Raw genomic sequence first — 20,585 nt, 5'->3', positions numbered from 1 at the left:
TACTGAATATCCCATAGATTACAAAAATAAAAACAAAAAAAACCCACAAAATAAACCAACAAACAAAAAACCCAAATAGATATATCTTGAAAAAAGTGCATTCAGAGTGGCCCTTGAAGGCAAAGATGGTGAAATTAAATCTCTCATACTTTGGGCATGTTGCATCATGTTTAGATTATATTATGTTTAGAAAGGGGCAGGGTCAGTGAGAAAGAGGACTGTCAATGAAATGGATTGACACAGTGACTGCAGCAATGGGCACAAGTGTGCCAAAGATGATGAAGATGGCACAGGATAGGACAGGATTCAGTTCTGTTGTTCACAGGGTCACTATGAGTCACACTCAACTGGACAACAAACTACAATATCTCCAGTTTCAGGCACTCTGGTGGCTCATTTGGTAGGGAGTTGCTTCTAATCCAAAGATAGTTCTTCTCTGAAAGTTTGGATCCACTAGCAGCTCCTGTGGAGAAAAACAGACTGTCTACTCTTAAATGGTTTATAACCTTGGAAACGAGCAAGAGGGTCATTTATGAGTCCGTTCTCACCCAATAGCAAATGACTTTGAGTTTTTTAGTTTCATTCCAACTTGAGAAAGATGGAGGCTTTTTGTTTTCACACCCTAACATCTTGGAGAACCATTCCGACTTCTTTCCTGAGATGAGGAAGCTTGGTTTGACTTCTAAGATTGACATAGGAGTTCTCACTGGACTCTCGACACTTTCTTAAAGCTTACAGTTTCCTGAGTAGATTCCTAGAATACCGTTATTGTCTCTTATCCATCCTTCCCACTTGGTGCATATTTGATCTTAGCTCATGGGGAGGGTAATCCTTCCTCACACTGCTCTTTTGGGTCTTATTTCTGCCATTGCTATTATTATTATTGTTGTTGTTGTTGTTAGGTAACATTGAGTTGAGAACTACTCATATCAACCTTACAAACAACAGATCTGAACCTTAACATATCCTGTGTCAACCTCAAACTTCCTGACACATTAGAGCCCACAGTGGCAGGCATTGTGTTAATTCACTTGGTCGAGGGTCTTCCTTTCCTTCACTGACCCTACACCTTTGCGAACATCATCTCTTTCTCCAATCCATAGTCCCTTCTAGCAACATACCCACAGTATGTGAGGTGAAGGCTCATCATCTTTGCCTCCAAAGAGCACCCTGGATGCACCCTCTCCAAGGCAAATTTGTTTGTTCTTTTGACAGTCCATTGGATGTTCAACACTCTTCTCCAACACCACAGCTCAAAGGCATCAATTCTTTTTCTATCATCCCTATTCCTTGTCCAGCTCTTAGATATGCATAGCAAGTGGTCTGATGACCATGGTTTGAATCAGATGCAACTTTCATCCTCAAACTGACATCATTACTTCTCAAGAATTTAGAGAGGTCTCTAACTGAAGACTTTCCTAACTAACATGGGACTTCCTTCCAATCTGGTTATCAGCATTCCTCAGTCATCACCATGGTACAGAGAGGATTTCATGACAAATAGGAATCTATGTCCATGCAGGTTATGAACTCAGCTGTAGCCCTTAAGACCTCTGAATCTGTCCTTTCCCAGAGCTCTCCCAGTTATTTCTAGAGACTTTCAGAATGTTTTTATACACACTTAGAAATCATCATTCGAGAGAGATACATTTTATCCCAGGATCCCACCTGTACATTTGTTCTCTGTGGAATTTCTGAGGGTGTAAATCCCAACATTAGGAGATTCCCCATTTTCTCCCTAAATGCCAATAGTGGATTTGAACATCTGGAAATGGCCACAACCTTTTAGTACAACCTGCTATAAAGCATGCCACAAGAGCTCTGTTATCTAGTGCTACCATAAAATAAATACCACAAGGGAAAGAGTTTAAGAAACAGAATTTTGTGTGCTTTTCTCTTTTGTAGCTTAGCATACTAAAGATTAGAACTCAAGGTGCTTTCTCTAGGTGAAGATTTCCATTATGAGTTGATTCTGAAAGAAAGCCTTTGCATCCTTTCAACATCAGCGGGTCTACGTTCCTTGAATATTTCCATATGACTTAGCTTTCCTCTGTGATGAGGAAGTTCCCAGAGAAGGAATCTGAGTCTAAAAAAAATCTACCCTCAACTCTTTATCCTTTATCATTCTGACGTCACTCAGTAAAATAGAAAGAAACTCTGCCTAGTCCTACATTGTCCCCATAATCAATTAAGGATTAATTTCATTGGCTGATTTTCAAAAGAAAATGAACAGATCTTTCTTCCTACTTCATCTTAGCCTGGAAGCTCTTCTAAAACTTGTCCAACATCATTATAAAAAAACAAACAAAAAAAACCCCCCACCAAACCCCAAACACACCTTAGTGTCTTGGTGTCAAAACCAATTCACAGTTGACCCTCCATGAAGTTTCTAAGACTATAAATTACATGAGATTGTCCATCTTTCTCCCAAGTAGCTATTGGTAGATTCAAGCCACCAGAGAGGTGTGGCCTTTGGGTTAGCAATGTAACTCCCTAAGATCTACTTCACTACATCTCCACTGCCAGAAACATGATAACGGTGTGTGAGGTGGATTCACATTAGAATTGATCCTCTGACTCCTGCATGGAAGATGAACATTCCATCACTGCATAACAACTGTGCCTGTCTATTGTTGTTAGGTGCCACCAAGTTGCCTGCACCTCATAGTGACCCTATGTACAACAGCTCTGAAGCCTGCTCTGTCCTGAGACAGTCTCACCCAGGGTCTTCGTCTCTTGCTCTGTTCCTTCACACTTTTGAGCATAATGTCCTTCTCCAAAGATCAGTTCCTACTGGTCATGTGTCCAAAGTATGTGAGATAGAGCTTCAGAATCCTAGCTTCCAAGGAGAAACTTGGTTTTTCACCTTTCCCAGGACAGATCTGTTTGTTTCCTTGGCAGTCTATGACTCTTGATGGTTCAAAACTCTTCTCCAGCACCACAACTCAAAGGCATCAATTTGTCTTCTGTCATCCTTAGTCATTGTCTAGCTGGTATAATAGGTATGACAAGGAAGGCAAGACTGAATTCTGTCATACACAAAAATGATAATTAACAGATGGATCCACATGAATGCTGGTCCAGTAGTGTTAGGCCAGTGAAGTCCTAGCTCACTGATATGTAAGGCCTTCTGGCAGTAGCTTTCCTGAAATGCTCACCCACGGAAGATGTGACAAAACTTATATTGCAAGATTTAGCTAACTGTCCAATTGGATCTAAGTACAATATCCTCTGTAAGTGGCTCAATATCTATCTGTAGAATTCTAAGGCTTGAGGATCATTCCCAAGAGTATAAAGACTTCTGAACTTTCTAGATTATTGAAGTCACTTCTATTAAGAGCCATGGTGTTATAATTTCTATTATATAAAGCTGTTAACTGGAAAGTTGGTTGTTCAAATCCACATAAAGATTTAGAGACTTGGAAACTCAATACAAGGTCACTATGAGTCACAATTGACTAAGCAGCAGTGGACTTGGTTTTAGTTTGACCTTAACAGTATTTCTGGCCAATCTCTACATCCTACAAAACTAATTTCATCAACTTGAAAAATCACCATTAGTATCATTATATTATTCTAGTATAAGAAATCTACAGTAACCAAGTGAGAAAGAAATTGTGTTGCTAAGCAAAACAGGTAGTTTAGATCCACCTGTTTCTGTGCAGGAGAAAGATGGGCAATCTCCTCCTGTGTAATTTACAGGCTCTGAAAACTTGCTAGAGGGTCAGCTATGAGTCAGTTCCAATAGCAATGAGAGAGCAATACTAATATAAGCCCATCCATCTATCAAGTTGTATTGCAGCTGCCTGCATGTTGCTATGATGCGGAAAGCAATGCACAAATATCTCAAATATTAGCAAAGTCATGATAGATGGGAGCTTACAGACTCTTAGAGACTAGGAAGAAAGAAATGATGATCTAACTAAAAAAACTTGTGTTGTTGATTTTTGTCTAATTGGGAATGACTTGTAGCGACCCTATGAACAAAAGGCCTGAAGCCTTTCTATAATTATCATAATTTCTCCAAGTTCCTAGAGTTTCCAGAGGCATGTGGTTAAGGAAGTGGATGCCACTCCTGCTTCCAAACCTGTCTTAAACCTACCTGTCCACCAAACACTGTCCATCATGGGAAACCATTATGGCATTTGGCATAAGGTTCAGCATCATAGGCGACTCAACCAATAACATTCTCTGACAGGTTTGGAAGCAGAAGTGGCATCCACTTCTGAAACAACTTGCCTCCAGAAATCCTATGAAACCTTTCTATAACGTTGTTTCTTTTTCCAATTTCATAGAGTTTCCAGATGCATGTGGTTTAGGAAGTGGATGCCACTCCTGCTTCTAAACCTGAATCAATCTGGGAGTTCCACCGAACACTGCCCACGATGGGTGGTAATTATAGTGTTCGACACAGCTATGGCACAATTGTTCCATTATGACATTTGAGACCCCAGTGGCATAAGGTTCAGTGTCACAGCAAACCCAGATTACCTCAGCACAGCAAATTGACAAAAGTGCTGTACAACTTAGAAGAATGTTCCTCCGAAACTCAAAAACCTAGCCAATGAAAATCCTATAAATCACAAATTTAAAATATAAAACAAAAATGTTGTCTGGCTCAGTTGCATCATCAAGCGGGATAAAAAACCCGTAGGAAAACATTATATTTGATGAAGTTGAAGCTAGGGAGAGCCTGTGAGACTTTTGTAAAGATGAATTAACAAAATAACTTCCAGATGGACTTAGATATGCTGGTGATGGGGAGGATCATGCAGGCCTGGGCAATGTCTTGCTCTGTAACATTCTAGAAAATATCTTGATTTAAAAATTGGCTCATGTTTGAAGTACTTTAATCCACGGCAGATTGCCAAGCGTTGGAGCCAATTCAATATCAGTTACCTACCTAGCTATTCTTTTTCTATCTATCTTAACTTAAAGTTTTTCTGGTATGGAACAGACATATGAACAGAAGGAGGCTGCAGAAACAAGTCTTCATTTCTGCTAGAAACAATAAAAGACCTAAATAAGTGGGAAAAAATGTTCTCTCTTCATGGATAGAAAGACTCAATGCAGTGAAAATGACAATCTTACCCAAAAACCTACATGTTTAATGCAATCCCAACACAGATATCAAGTTCATTTTTCAAAAAGATAGACAAGGCAATTGGCAAATTTATCTGGAAAGAAAAAAGACCCTTGATTAAACAAAGCACTTCTGGGGGGGGGGGAGAAGAAGTGGGAGGCATAGCACTCCCTGATATTAAAACTTATCCAACAGCTATAATAACCAAAATAGTGCAATACTGGTACAATGGCAAACACAAAGACCAATGGAACAGTCAAGAACCCATAAATTAACCCATCTATTTATGGTCAACTGATACTTTACAAGGAAACAAAATCTATCAAATGGGAAACAACAACCTCTTCGATTAACGGTGCTGGCAATTCTGAAGCAGAATCCACATCTCACACCATATTAAAAAATCAACTTGGATAAATTATGTATATTGTATTGAAATAGATGAGGGAAAGAACAGATTAGAAGTGATATATGATTGAGTATTATGGTTAGCACAGGAGTGTAGAATTAAGGTTGCATAGAGAAGTGTACTCGGGGTGGGGAGTGGAAGGAAGGGACGTGGGAATTGTATACTAATGCAGGAATTTTTTTTTCTTTTTTTTTCCTTCTCTTTCTTCTGAGGGGGAAGCAAGCTGGTGGGGAGGGGTGGGCAGGGAGAAAATTGCGGCAATGAATGAATGGAAATCCATAACCTCTGTAAAAAAAAAAAAATTTAAAAAATCAACTTGGACCCTCATATATATTTTACTAGTTAATCTTCGATTTTTACAATAATAGTTTTATGCACTATCCTTAAAATATTGAGTTAGTTCTCTAGCCTCTCCCATATTATATAGAATTTTATGAAATCATTGCTCCCAAGTGCTGTACAGTATTCCATTATGTGAATGTACCACAATTTCTTCATGGACTTTTGTAGTTTCTGTTTTCTTGCTATCATCTTAATTTTTTAAAAAAATTCTTTTATATTAGTTTATTTATAATATTTGAATACATTGTTTTTCAGACCACATTATTCCATCTCCCCAATCCATCAAATTGTACAATCCCATGATTAATCCCCCCCCCACATTCTCATCCCCCTGCTTCCACCCTCCCCATCCCCTTGGATGTTCATACTCATTTTACAATAATGGTTTTATACAATATTTGTCCTTGTGGGACTGAGTTAGTTCACTCAGCATAATGTTCTCCAGAACTTCCCACGTTAGGTAATAATTTTCAAAATCATTGCTCTTGCATGTTTTGTAGTATTCCATTGTGTGAATTTACCATGATTTCTCAATGTATTAGATTGTGGTTGGACATCTGGGCTGTTTCCACATTCTTGTGATAGTGAATAACATTGCTATGAACATTAGTGTATAAGTCTCCATTTGCACCTCAGTTCTCATTTTCTCAGGGTATATTCCAAACAGTGGAATAGCTGGGTCATAAGGAATTTCTATGTTCAGCTTTTTGAGGAAGCATCAAATTGCCTTCCAGAATGGTTATACCATTTTACAATCCCATCAACAATGTCTAAGAGTTCCTATCTTGCCACATCCTCTCCAACATTTATTACTTGCTGTCCATTGGTGTACAAATATCTGGTTCTGTCTTAGTTCTATTTTCCTCAGGACATATTCCTAGCATTGGGATATCTGGGTCAAATGAAATGTATATGCTCAACTTTTAGAGGAAACACCAGACTGCCTTCCAGAGTGGTTGGGCCATTTTACAATCCCAACAACAACTTCAGTTTTAAACTATTTTATTTACCTACTTTTAAGCATTTACCTGTCTGTAAGTTTCTTACCATGGTGGCTTGCATGTTACTGTGCTGTTGAAAGCTATAATTCTAATATACCAAATACCAGTATGATCAACTTTAAAAAGCAGATTTCAGCGATAATTCCAAGTAAAAGAGACTAGGAAGAAATGTCTAGTGATCTGCTTCCAAATATTAGTCAGTAAATTCTCTGTGAATTACAAAATACCTATGAACTGTCTGTCTGACTCATTTACTTTGAACCTATTATCAGAAAAGATGAATGGCTGGAAAATAAGGGCAGCAAAAGGTCAGAGAGCGAGACACACTTTTGGTAACTTGGATAGATACCAGAGAATCAATGATGAACTTGAACATGGTGGCAACTGGGAAGATGACACAGGACTTGTCAGTGTTTGCTTCTGTTGTACATAAAGTCACCGTGTGTTGTAGTTGACTTGCCAATGGTCAGGAGCCTTCATTCATACCGTCTCAAAGATCACAGGGTGTCATGATATATTCTTCAAGTTTCTTCCGTCTTCTATTAAGATACCTCTCAAAGTCTAACTTTTGTTCACTAACTGGTTTCAAAGCTACTTCAACTTTTAGTCTCTCATCCCCTTCATTCTGCTCCACAATCATAGTACTTATTCTACAGCTTCTGAAACCAAAACAGTATAGACTTGTTCACAGTACTGAAGCTTTATCAATATTCTTTCTCTTTTTCTGAAGTATATTCTAATTTTGTTTACCTGATCAATACTCAAATCCCATAGTTTCCCAAACCAGGGCAAAATCTTATGCCCTCATCATGTCTTCTATAATTTGTACTTCTATACATGATTCTTTAACCTTTCTCTGAAAACTTTATTCCATACTGTAAATACCTTGAGTAGAGGTCTTTGAGTCTTATTTTTGGCTCTTTTATTCTTTTTTGTTCCCAAATGTTTCAACAAAGACACTCTTTGTGCACAAATCCTTGTTTTGTTAAATTTGTAATAAGAACATTTTCGTATTAGTAGCAGCACTTACTGAATATACTTCCAAAAAATATTTATAATTTTTTGTTACCTTTTGGGTTGACTCTTTTTTCCCCTTCCATGTCTCATCACTGATTGATGGCAAAAGTACAGAATATTATGAATAAAAAATCTTTTCTTTTTCATATGCATTCATAATTTAATATGTATTTTTATATACTTATATGCTTAGAAATATATCAGCTTGACAGAAAATAATTCAGTAAGGATATTAATAATACCTGTTAATTAATGTCTGAACTTATTTTCCCCTCAATTATTTCACACACCTGCTCACTGTAAATTCTCTCCACAATTTTTATACCATATTAATGCTGCCCAGGACTTGGAAGAACACCTGACGTTTTTCTAAATTTTAATTATTTTAAATAAATTTTAATATTCTGAGTAATTTCAAACCTACCCATATGTTTAATAAAATGGAACTTTTTATTTAAAAGATTATGAAGTTTTCCAAAGGTTTCAAAAGACAATGTTATGTCCTGTTTAAAATTTTTTTTTCACAGAAACCCTTCCTATTTCCCCCAAACCTTATCATTCTGTGATTAACTTAGCAGCTTGTCTGTGTGCAGTAGCTCACAGCTCTTCACACTTTCCATGGGTTTTGCCACTCTGCTACACGATCAAGTTCCATTCTTCCCTTCTGACTGACTGTCCTGGGATGTATCCTAGGTTTGGTCCATCTCCAGTGACAGTTTTCACATTTCCCCCCCTGGCACTTTCAACAACTTTATGCTATGTGATCTTACAAATTAGATCAATATCCAAATGTTTCTTATACTACCAAATATTGCTTGGTAAAGGTGCTTCACAACCCAAAGATCTTACTCATAACATAAAAAGAACCAAACGAGATAGTGATTGTTCCTATTGGGACTTGATATTTTTATATAAGATTCTGTAAAGCATGGGATAGGTGAAGGTCCTGTTCATGTCAGAAAAAGAAAATTTCAGTTTGCTCACAGTAAGCATTATACAGTGCTAACTATTGAGTTGGCATTTAATAATTATAAAGTATATCTGTGACTATTCAATTATTGGTAGTTATTGCTTGGTGACATTGTATAGGAGGCTCTTGATGTTGGTAGGTGTAGTTTCTGATTCATAGTAACCCCGTGTATGAGAGAGCAAAACACTGCCATTCCTGCACCATTCTCATATTCAGTTTGAACCCATTGTTGTAGTTGCTGTGTCAGTCTGTTTCAATTGATGTTTTTCACTTTAACGAGCAAAATTCCTCCTTCAAGAATTGGTCCCACCTGATATCATGTCTAAATAACGTTAGATAAAGTGTCTCCACCCTCAATTCTAAAGATAATTCTTCAAAGATAGATTCGTTAATTTTTATGAAAGTCCACAATATATTCAGTCTTATTCATTAACACCATAATATTAAGACATCCATTCTCTTTTTATCTCCCTTATTCACGGCCCAGCTTTTACATACAGCTAAGCTATATAGTATAATCATAGCACTAAGAGTACTTTAGTTTGGTTCATAGTAGTTGGACTTCTGGTGGCCTAGTGGTAAGTAGCTATTATGTCAACCAAAAAGGTATGCAGTTCAAATCCACCAGCTGCTCCATGGGAGAAAGATAGGACTCTCCTCCTGTATGATTCACAGCCTTTGAAAAACTCCCTAGAAGTTAGCTAAATAAATAAAATTGTCTATTTTAGAAGATTTTCCCAAGGAAATAATTGTATCTCCTTACCGCTGGTTCTATATGTGTTGATTGTGGACACCAGTAAAACGAAATTCCCAACAAGTTACACCCTTACACCCTTTTCATGTTTGTCATAATGTTTCCCCTAGTGAAGATTTTTTTCCCTCTGATTATCACGATGTTTCTTATTATGAGGAGTTTTGTTATTGTTTTCTTTATGAGTTGTAATCAGTATACTTTTGGTCTTCAGTAGTAAATTACCCAAGTCCTACGCACTTCTAGAAAACAAGTTTGAATAGTCTTCACAATACAGGTTGCTAGTCTTCCTCTAATCTTTTTTTTTTTTTTTAAATATGGAGCGCTTCACAAATTTGTGTGTCATCCTTGTGCAGGGGCCATGCTAATCTTTTCTGTATCGTTCCAATTTTAGTATATGTGCTGCCAAAGTGAGCACTTTAATCTTGATGTTGTATTCTTCATACAATGCAGCATTTTGGATTATTTGCTCAGATGAATTGAGCAAGCACAGTGAAAGGATACAGCCATGATGTACATCGTTTTTAATTTTATTTATTTGGTTTACTCACAAACTTTAATACATGTTTGAGACTTTTCAGAGTATAATTGTACATAAGTAAATAACAAGAAAGCACACAAAAAATTGGTTACAAAAGAAAGTCAGTTACTATTCTTGGAAAAATGTTTGACTCACTAGATATTTTTAAATGCTGGTTTAAATGGTAGTAAATTATTATAAATTTAATAACTATTATACAGAAAAATTAAAATTAGTATTCAGTATTGTCAAGGTTGTAGTTGAACTGGTATACTCTATGCTGTATTGGTGTCAGTGTGAATGAATATAACTTTTATAGAAAATAATTTGCAATATATTCAGAAATTTTCACATACACTTTTATAATAATATTGTATCTCTATAGCTGTATTTCCAACTTTATCTCCCTCTGTTCTCATAGTGCTTTTGTTGTTGTTATGTGCTCTGGGGTCACTTGGAACTCATAGCAACGATATGTACAATAGCTTTGAAACCTGCCATATCTGGTGCCAACTTTATTGTCTCTGACACACCTAAACTCATTACCTCAATCACTGAATCAATTCATCTCATTGAGGGTCTTCCTCTCTTGTGGTGTCCTTCCACCCTTCCAAGCTTGATGTCCCTTTCCAAGGGCTGGTCACTCCTTGTAACATGCCCAAAATATGTAAGACAAAGCTTCAGAATCTTTGCCTCCAAGGAATAGCCTGATCTCACCCTCTCCAGCATGAACCTGTTTGTTCTCCTAGCAGTCCATGGTATATTTCTTTGAAATGTCTTGGCACAGATAAGTGAGCACTTCCAGTGTTATGTCTGATTGTTGAAACATCTCCACCAGTATACTGTCAATTCTTGGAGCATCTCCCCTCCCCTGTCCCCACTAATACTTCTTAAAAAAATTAATTTTAATGAATATTTATAGAGACTTGGGGTTTCCAGTCATTCATTGTTGCATTTTTTTCCCTGCCCACCCTGTCCCCCCCAATTCACTTTTCTTCTTGATAAGTCAAAGAAAAGCTCTTTCATTGCTATGCAATCCCTCCCCCCAAGTCCACTGCACTGTGAAGCCCTTATTCTGGACTCCTGTCATGATAATAATACCCAATCATATATCCCTTTTAAACAGTTCTCTCCCACTAAGGCTGTTAGCAAAGCTTGGACTTCATCCTTAATTACATTTCAACTTGTTTGAAATGTTTGAGTAGAACTCATTCTAATAATGTTTTCTTCACTTTAGGCATACTTGCAATTTCATCTTCAGGAACTGCTCACTGTCTTGTTTCACAAAATGCCTCCTTGGAATTCAATACCATTTCTTTAAATGTTATTTAGTGTTTTAAGTCACAGTGGGATTATTTAGCCTCATTACGCACTTTCTTTACCAACATTGTTCCATACAACCCCAGAAGTTCAAATTTAGAGTTCCAAATTCAATTCCATTTAAAGAGCTACCAATATTGAAGATGTTTTAAACCCTACCATGAATATTCTAAGGTCCCAGAGAAATTATAAAATTATTTTTAGATATGATTGTACATATGAATATAACTCAATATGTATTAGTCATATTCTAATGAATATCAAAAATAGATGCAACTCCCAAATTACTTCCATAATAGTGACCACATCCTTTTCTAATAATAGTGTAATAGGCATAAATATCTCAATTAGTACTAATTTAGCTGTATTTTTTATGCTTATGCTGTGTTACTGCTTTGGTGGGTCCAAAATCTGATGTGATAGCTCACAGACCACACAGAACCATATTAAGGAAGTCAAAAGGTTATAATTCATATTAATAGCAAAACATAGTCAAGACAGTTCAGCTCCAAAAATGTGCATGCAGACACCTCAGCCTTGAGCCTGTGGCTCTAACTGTTCCCAAGTTCTCAGTTCTGTCAACATTGGCTTTCCAGTCACATTGTTCAACAAAGTTCACAGTCCTGCTAATATTGGCTTCCCCCACCTCTAAGGCCTCATCACATCTTATGTTCACAGTCCTGCTAATATTGGCTTCCCCCACCTCTAAGGCCTCATCACATCTTATGTCAATTCTCCAGTTCAACCATGGCTGTTGCTGCTGTCTTAAAGTATGTCTTACATTTCCCTGGATTGGAGAAGGTCTCTCTTATCTGTCTGGGGGAAGAATTCTCTCTCTGTAGCTAAAGTTCTTCAATCCATTGATGAGACTAGACAACGCTCTTGTAGATTGCTGAGACCAGCCAATCCCCTTGAGGAATAGTAGATAGCTAATCCCCTAGTGGATAAGCCAACATGCCTCATCATATAGTCCCACCCCTCACGTAGTAATCCGTGCTGTAAAACTATATGGGGAGAAAAAGTCCAGGACTCCTATCAGGTCTCTAAGCTGCCACTTATCTATTCAAAGAAGTGTTCTGCTTCTGTTTCTGCATCCCCTGGCTTTGTTGTCTTTTCCTCGCTCTGCCTTATACAGTGTGCATGGTTTCTACTTATTCAGGTGTCAGGCCTTTCTGGTGACTCTTTCAATCACTTTTTCTGTAGCTAAAGGATAGGGGAGGAAGATTCACCCTGGGAAAGGATAGAGGAAGAAGAGTCTCCAGAACAGAGTTTCTGTATATTGATGCTTAACCCCTCCTCCAAGATCAAGAGGTTCACCTTCTCCAGAGAAAAAGCTGTAGTGCCTTTCTAGCTTCATAGCACTTATTTATAAATCTGATTGTCTCTCTTGTTGGACTGGTTCTCACTTACTAATCTCAGTTATGGTCCTCCATTAAGAACCAGGACCAAGGTCAAAGGGTTTTACACTCCTCTATATGTTTTATCTGTGTTATATAGATGACATAACCCTGCTTGCTGAAAGTGAGGAGGCCTGAGGCATTTGCTCCAGAAGGTCAAGGACTGTAGCCTTCAATATGGATTGAAGCTCAACATCATGAAAACAATGATTCTCACCACTGGGCTGATTGGCAGCACAATGATAGATGGTGAAAAGAATGAAATGTTGAAAGCTTCAGTTTGTTTGGCTCTACAATCAATACTCTTGGTACCAGCAGCCAGGAAATTAAAAGACATATTGCATTGGGAAAGAGCAATTATGTCAGTCTGGAGACTAAGTTGCACCTGATACAGGGCATGGTCTTTGCAATTACTTGACATGCATCAGAGAGCTGGCCAATGACTAGGTATGACAGAAGGAGAGTTGATGCCTTTGAGCTGTGGTGTTGGAGAAGAGTATTGAATATACCATGGATTGCAAAGAGAACAAACAAGTTTGTACAGGAGAGAGTGAAGCCAGGCTGCTTCTTGGAGGCAAGGATTCTGCAGCTTCATCTGACATACTTTGGATGTGTTGCGAGGCAGGATCAGTCCTTGGAGATGGACATCATGCTTGGGAGGGTGGAGGGACGGTGCAGGAGAGAAAGACCCTCAATGAGATGGATTGATTCAGTCACTGGGATAATGGGGATAGATGTGTCAGAGACAATAAGATTGGCAAGGGATAGAGCAGAGTTTAAGGTTGTTGTACATATGGTCACGATGAGTCGCAGGTGATTTAATGGCACATAGCAACAACAACATATGGGTTATCCTGGTGAAATATTCATGCTCACGTGAGAACAATGTATATTCTGCTGTTGAGTAGAGCGTTGTATAGATGTTGTAATTATTGTTAGGTGTCTTTGAGTTGCGTATGACCCATAGTGACCCTATGTGTGTGTGTGTGTGTGTGTAGTACAATCAATCTCTTCATTCAAAATGAAAACACTGCATTACTTCTTTCTTTTTCTTCTAGTCTAAGCTCTATCCACATTGCTCATATTCTGGAACTGTTTAACACAGTTCAGGTTTTTTTATTAAGTGTCAAATACACTCTGGAGACTGACTGGCCTCACAGTTACCCAAAACGTTCAGTCAGGTCCTGGAAATGTGGTGGGCAATGTACGAAACACCATTGTTAATAAAAGAGATTTGTTTGGGATTTTTTTTTGGTTGGTTTTTTGTTGTTGTTGTTTGTTTTTTATTAAGAGCTTATCTGAGATTCTTCTTTTTGGCCAGTTATCATTATGTGAGCTACCTGAAAGTTGCTTCTCCTGCTTTCAGAAGACAAAAGTTTTGTCCAGGATGTGAGGTTTTTGGAGAATTAGCAATGTACACTCAAAGCTCCAGGCTTAGTTGACCTCCACAGACAGGCTGGGCACAATCAGCTGATATTTCAAACACGTCAAAACTAGCTGATCACTGTATCTCCAGAGAAAAAGTGAAAAAACACAGATCATCCCCCAGCCCATTACCTGGAGCTCTCATTACACATGTGCGCATTATGCATACTTATCCCAGGATGAAGGCAAGGGTATCAGATTATTCTCAGTATGACTTGTCTTCTTCTGTGAACAGCTGGAGTGTTTCCTCACAGGTGCAAGGTGTAAGGGCAGGAAGTGTGTCCCTGGCCTGTCTTGGAGGAATGATATACCATTACAGTAAAACTATTAAATCTTTCTCCACATGTTTGTGTGTGCTGAGTCTTAGTCTAAAGAAGAGAGATACATGGCCACATCTCTGGTCCTCATAGAGGCAAGAAATTTGCACTGTCCTGGTGTCACAGAATCAGAGGCCAGTGCTATACCTCCATCTTCCTTCCTTTGTGTAACATTGTTGTTGTAGTTAGTGCCATGGAGTTAAGCTGCATGACTATCCAAAAGGCCTTAAGTGTCTCAGGGTCCTGATGCATAAGTTGCTCTGTAGGAGAGAGTAGGGGACTGTCTTCCTATTGACATTTACAGCTTCTGAAACCTGGTGGAAGAGTTGTTGAGTGGCCTCATAGAAATCTTCGTTGTGGTAGGATATTGGAACTGCTGAACTTTTGGTTAGCAACATAACACCTGACTACGCCCCAGACTTGCTTATTGTAGTAGCCTCTTTCACAGTGAGGTTGAACTTGTACGGCCAAATAGGACTTTTACTGGCTAATTTTTAGAAGTAGATTGCCATGCTTTTATTCCTAGGCTGTTTTAAGCTGGAAACTCTTCTAAAATCTGTCCAACATTCTAGCAACCAATAAACTCTCACTGATAGCTGAGTGGTGGCTGTGCATGAGCTAATTGGTCAGAAATTAAAGCTGGGTCGCCTGCATGGAAGGCAAAAGCTCTGCCACTTGACCACAAATGCCATTTGAGCAGCTCTGAGGGACACTGAAATAATCAATGAGCCAGCTTCCCACCTTCCTTTTACCTCCTGAAGGAATGATGGTATGTGGTCTCTCAGGATGGTACCTGCGCTTGGTATGTGCCCTTGTGGTATTGCAGCTTCTCAGTTTCCAGACTTTCTCTTAAACTATATATGATTGCTTAGTCCGGATGTGAGCACTCCTGAAATAAACACCTTCAGTATCAACCAATATGATGTAAGAGGGAGTGGGAAGTACCCTGGCTTCTCGGACTCATTCCTCATGATTCCTTTCTCCATCCTTTTAAAATTGAGCCCAGTTGCTTACTGCAATAGACAATTCCATCACAGTATGCATGTCTTCCCTTTTGCATCTCCTTTTTCACCCTCTTGCTTTTAAGATCAACCTCCATTCAAACGTGTGCCTCAGGCTCTCCTTTAAAGTAAACTAAACTAAACAGACACTATCCTAATGTCCTTGGGGAAGAGTGTGAATAGTGACAAAATGGCCAGTTGGATAAAATGACCAATTAAGTCATTTCAGCTATTGATGTGCTCAGTTGAGTGGAAGAGGAAGTGATCAATTACTATGAAAATGAAAAATCTACCTGGTTCTTTAAGTAGCTTTTTAAAGTGGATAGTTTGCCTTTACCCATATCAAGATATCAGCTCGAATGCTGCATCCTACAAATGGTTTTTCCATTGTACCGTCCCATGTTGTATCATTGGATTGAGGTCTCCTCCAGGACTATGTCTCTTTGGACCTGCCCATTTCAGTCACCCTTTGCTCTCTTTCTTGGAAGGTTCTTGCACCCTGTCAGTTTTTAGTCTCTAAGAATCTAGAGGGAAGAGAAACCTTGCTGCCAGCAGCCTCTAAGGCCAGAGCTATGCCCTAAAGGACCACTTCACTTCTGTAGTCATTTGATTTATCCTTCTCAAAGCACTTGCCACCTGAAGAGTAAATGAAACAACCAGCACCTCAGAAAGCATGGAGGCAAAGACGATTCTGTTTGAGTGGGAATCATTCCGTGTACTGCCTGGCTGGAGGACAATATTGTGATGAAGTAATTAAAAATGGATCCTGTGTGAAGGATAGCATGCTTTTCCACCTTTGTTGTGGCCAGTTGCTGTTGAGACAGCTGCAGCTCCTGGGACCTGTATAGCAGAACAAGTGTCACAATCTTTGCTATACTTGAATCCATGCTGTTGCTATCATATATCTCATGGAGTTTCCACAAGTGACTGGGCCACTAATTCTATAAAAAGAGTGTGACTTGCTCCCTATCCTCTGACAGTTGATTTTCTTTAACTTCAGCATTTTTAGTAGAAGTATAGTGCTGTTTCAGAGTACATTTGTATTTCTCAATTGGATTTGGATATGGATATTAAACGCCTTTGCATGTGCTTCTTGTTCTACTAATATTGTCACTAAGCAAAATGTTAAAATACTTTTAAGGAATAGTCCATCTGTATGGCAGTTCTAGTGGCGTAATGAGTAGGGAATTGTGCTGTCAACTCAAAGGTGGGCAATTCTAAACCACCAAATGCTTAGAGAGAGAAAGATGGGCAACCTCCTCTCATGTGATTTACAGCCTCTGAAACTCCTTTGTAGGGTCAGACATGAGATGGTTCTGATGCTACGACAAGGAGAGAGAGAGAGACCAAACTCTGAGGTACATGTTATTACTCTAGTTTAGATAAAGACCTGAGGTTCACAGTAACTTGATGGCTGACCTAAGTCACTTCCACCAGACTCATGGTTAGAGTTGAAGTTTCCTAGCTGGTGTATTTTCTACTGGGTCATGTATTATCAACTGCTTGAAATAATTGGGTTTTTTTAAAAGTGTCTTGCAGATGTATTAGTGATCTTGGTTAGCAGTTTAGCACACTACAGAATTCCTTTACATTGCTAGTGTTTGTTAGGTGCCATCAAGTCGAGTCTGACTTACGTGTCCCCGTGAACAGCTGACCTGGACCCTTCCCTATTCTGTGCCATCGTCATCATCTCTGACACCCTAGAGCCCCTTTCTGAAGTTATTGTATAAATTCATCTCATCAGGAGTCTTCCTCTCCTTTGCTGACCATTCCATAATAGCATAATATCGCTTTCCAACGAATCACCTTGCCTAGCTACATGTACAAAATAAGAAAGGCAAAGCTGTGCCATCCTTACTTCCAAGAAACACTCTGGCTGCACTTTTAGTAGTCTTCATTTCTGGCAGACAGGTGGCACATAGAGCAAACTTTTTTACATTAATAGTAAATGATTCAACATTCACAAGTAATTTGTTCTTTTCAGTTATTGGACCTCTATAATTTCTACCAGATGGATTTGTCACTTGCTTAATTATTAAGTACTGAAAGTTATGCTTTTGTGAAGTGTTCCCTTCCATAAACTTGGCCTATCTGTGGTTTGCAGGAAAGATCCCATCTAGTTTATCGTCCCATGTCCTTGGGAGCATGGTGAAATGACCTCACATCACTCAATTCCCCCTACTTGCTAGTCAATTACCTAGATCCCTAGTAGAGCTCAATTCTGACTTTAAACTAAGATACTCATGGGAGTAAATGCCCACAGAACACCTGCTAGCAGGGATGCTAAAAGGGGCCTCATTCACACAACATTCTCATGGGAATTTTAGGAGGAGTGTTGGGGGAAAGATGGGTAGGACTGAAGTGTGGGTTTTCCCCTCAGTGGGGAAAAAAAATCTGAAGCTTTTGAGTTTCTAGGACATCTTCTTAGAGAAACAAGTGGAGGCCGGAAGCAGAAGAAAGTCCATGATCTAGAAAAAAACGTTAACTAAAAAACCAAGTCTAAGGAGAAAAACTTTCTGTATTTCATGACTGTGCCTTCTCATGCTCCTTATTTCTAGATCCTGTCTATTTACTAGGATTTTAAAACAGAGAGTTAGCAAGACTTGTAGACTCATATTTATGAAAAGCACAGGAGGGGAACCATGAGAAATAGTTAATCTTAAAGAAGAAATAAAAGAAATAGAGTAGCTTTCATTATGGAAAGTCTTTAAAAGGAATAAAGAAATTAATCTTCTAGAACCTGAAACCAATGGTTTCAGGGCGTACGCCAGGGATGCATCCTATCTCCATTCCTTTTCAACCTATATGCAGAACAGATTATCTGGGAGGCGGGGCTCTATGAGGAGAAATGTGGGGTCAAGTTTGGTGGACGATTTATCAACAGTCTGCGTTATGCAGATGACACAACCCCGCTTGCTGAAACTGAAGAGGACCTGAAGCACCTGCTGAAGAGGGTCAAGGACTGCAGCCTACAGTACGGATTGAGGCTCAATGTCAAGAAGACAAAGATTCTCACCACTGGACCAATTGGCAGCATCAGGATGGATGGTGAAGACACTGAGATTGTACACAGCTTTAGTTTGCTTGACTCCACAGTCAACAGTCTTGGCACCAGCAGCCAGGAAATTAAAAGGCACATTGCCATGGTAAAGTCTGCTGTTAGGGACCTCTCCAAAGTAATGAAGAGCAATGGTCTCTCTCTGGAGACTAAGGTGCGTCTGATACAGGCCATGGTCTTCACAATCACTTGTTATGCATCAGAGAGTTGGACAATGACCAAGGAGGATAGAAGGAGAATTGATGCCTTTGAGCTGTGGTGCTGGAGAAGAGTATTGAGAATACCATGGACTGCTAGGAAAACAAACAGATTTGTCCTGGAAAGGGTTAAACTGGGTGGCTCCTTGGAGGCAAGGATTCTGAGGCTCCGTCTAACATATTTTGGACATGTTGTGAGGAGAGACCGGTCCTAGGAGAAGGACATCATGCTTGGGAGGGTGGAGGGACAGCGCAGGAGGGGAAGGCCTTCTATGAGGTGGATTGATTCAGTGACTGGGATAATCGGGATGGGAGTGTCAGAGACAGTGTGATTGGCACAGGACAGAGCAGAGTTTAGGGCTGTTGTACATAGGATCGCTATGAGCCGCAAGTGACTTGACGGCACATAACAACAACAACAACAACAACAGAACCTGAAGGAAGATGGAGATAAGTGGAATATCAGTGAGTGTGGGAAATGACCCATTGCTTCGATGTGTGCCTGTGTATTAGTGTGCATGTGTCATATGTGCATCCTTGTACAGGTAGGAGTATGTGTGTATGGAAAAGGGATGTAATGTGAATATTCCAGGAAAAAATATTATTTTGGTTATCATTAGTAATTGACTCTTTGAAGTGAACGAAAACTAAATTTATTAATTGTGAGAATTTAACAAGCAAGAAAGATTGAAACTGCTGAATCTCAAGAGGAAAGTATGTGGGTGACAGGTTCACAAGACTTACTTGATTTACAAGATTAATTTTATTTTGGTTTTTATATTTTGTTTGACTTTACAATTGGCTGAAAAGTTGTGGCTTAACCGAGGACAGCTATTCACTACCAGTAGTCAAGAATCTTAGCTGTGCTATTTCCTCTAGCATAGCTTACTTCTTCAGTCCATATGGTAGTCCAGTTGGCTCTGCTACCCTCTATTAGCAGTCTACGTCTGAATCAATCAGGGAGCCTTAGTAGATCTCGCTGCCTGGCTAGCTCCAGTGGTTCTGATTCAATTTATCTGGCAGTAACTTGGGCCTCAGGCTTTTAAAAAGATCTCCCCAAGTGGGTCTCAGAGGTAGCAAAAACCAAAAACTATCAAAGGTATTAAAGAGATGGGGAAAAAAGTGGAATTGACAAAATGGTAGGACCTGCAAAATGACAAGAAAGATGGAAGGAGTTTATTGGAGCTTCATATTGACAGTTGGCATTTCTTCCAAGCCTGTGCTGGTGGATTGCGGAGGAGAGAGCTCTGCCTTGTTGGAAATTCACAGTCTACCCAAGAGGATATTCAGGGACCATTGGTCTGAGGTCTTCCTCACATTCCTGTGAGTGGCCTTGGAAATGAGGATTAAATATCAACTCTTTGGACAGATGAGGAGTAGGTTATATAGACTTTAAGTAGAAAATAGGAAAAGTCAGCATGGAAAAAAGGCTCTTTTCTTTATTTTAAATAAGCAAATTCCAAAACAGGTACATAAATTGTTTTCATGGCAAGCTATGCACAACTTCTAACTATAACAATTACCTGGGGTTGTAATTATCTAATATTTACATTAAAATAATTTAAATGGAAATTAAAAAAACTCCAATGATAGAAATGACCACTTAAGAACAATAGTACTATAGTCACTAAGCTTCATATTCAACACTACCTGAGAAAGTTAAGTGATAGAGCTAAACAGAAGATTTAGAAGTGCAGCTCAGGAATACAAAGCAAAAGTACTATAATGAAATGTGCAAACAGCTAGAGTTAGAAAGTCAAAAGCACTGAACTCATTT

At 38.9% G+C, this 20,585-nt stretch overlaps 1 protein-coding gene across 1 annotated transcript in view; it reads right to left on the bottom strand.

Annotated features, from left to right (window-relative positions):
* Window positions 1-376: 376 nt before the first annotated feature.
* The window catches only part of LOC102866615 (60S ribosomal protein L24-like), a 29,031-nt gene continuing 8,822 nt past the window's right edge, over window positions 377-20,585 (bottom strand). The window contains exon 2 of the mRNA XM_006888748.1: window positions 377-463. Within this exon, the coding sequence (XP_006888810.1) occupies window positions 377-463 (87 nt within the window). The remainder of the gene's footprint in view (window positions 464-20,585) is intronic.

This window comes from Elephantulus edwardii, unplaced genomic scaffold (genome assembly GCF_000299155.1).
Source record: "Elephantulus edwardii isolate Elephantulus edwardi_28Jun2011 unplaced genomic scaffold, EleEdw1.0 scaffold00071, whole genome shotgun sequence".
In the NCBI taxonomy this organism is placed as follows: domain Eukaryota; kingdom Metazoa; phylum Chordata; class Mammalia; order Macroscelidea; family Macroscelididae; genus Elephantulus; species Elephantulus edwardii.
Note: the sequence above shows the minus strand (reverse complement) of the source record. Positions and strands in the feature narration are given on the sequence as shown.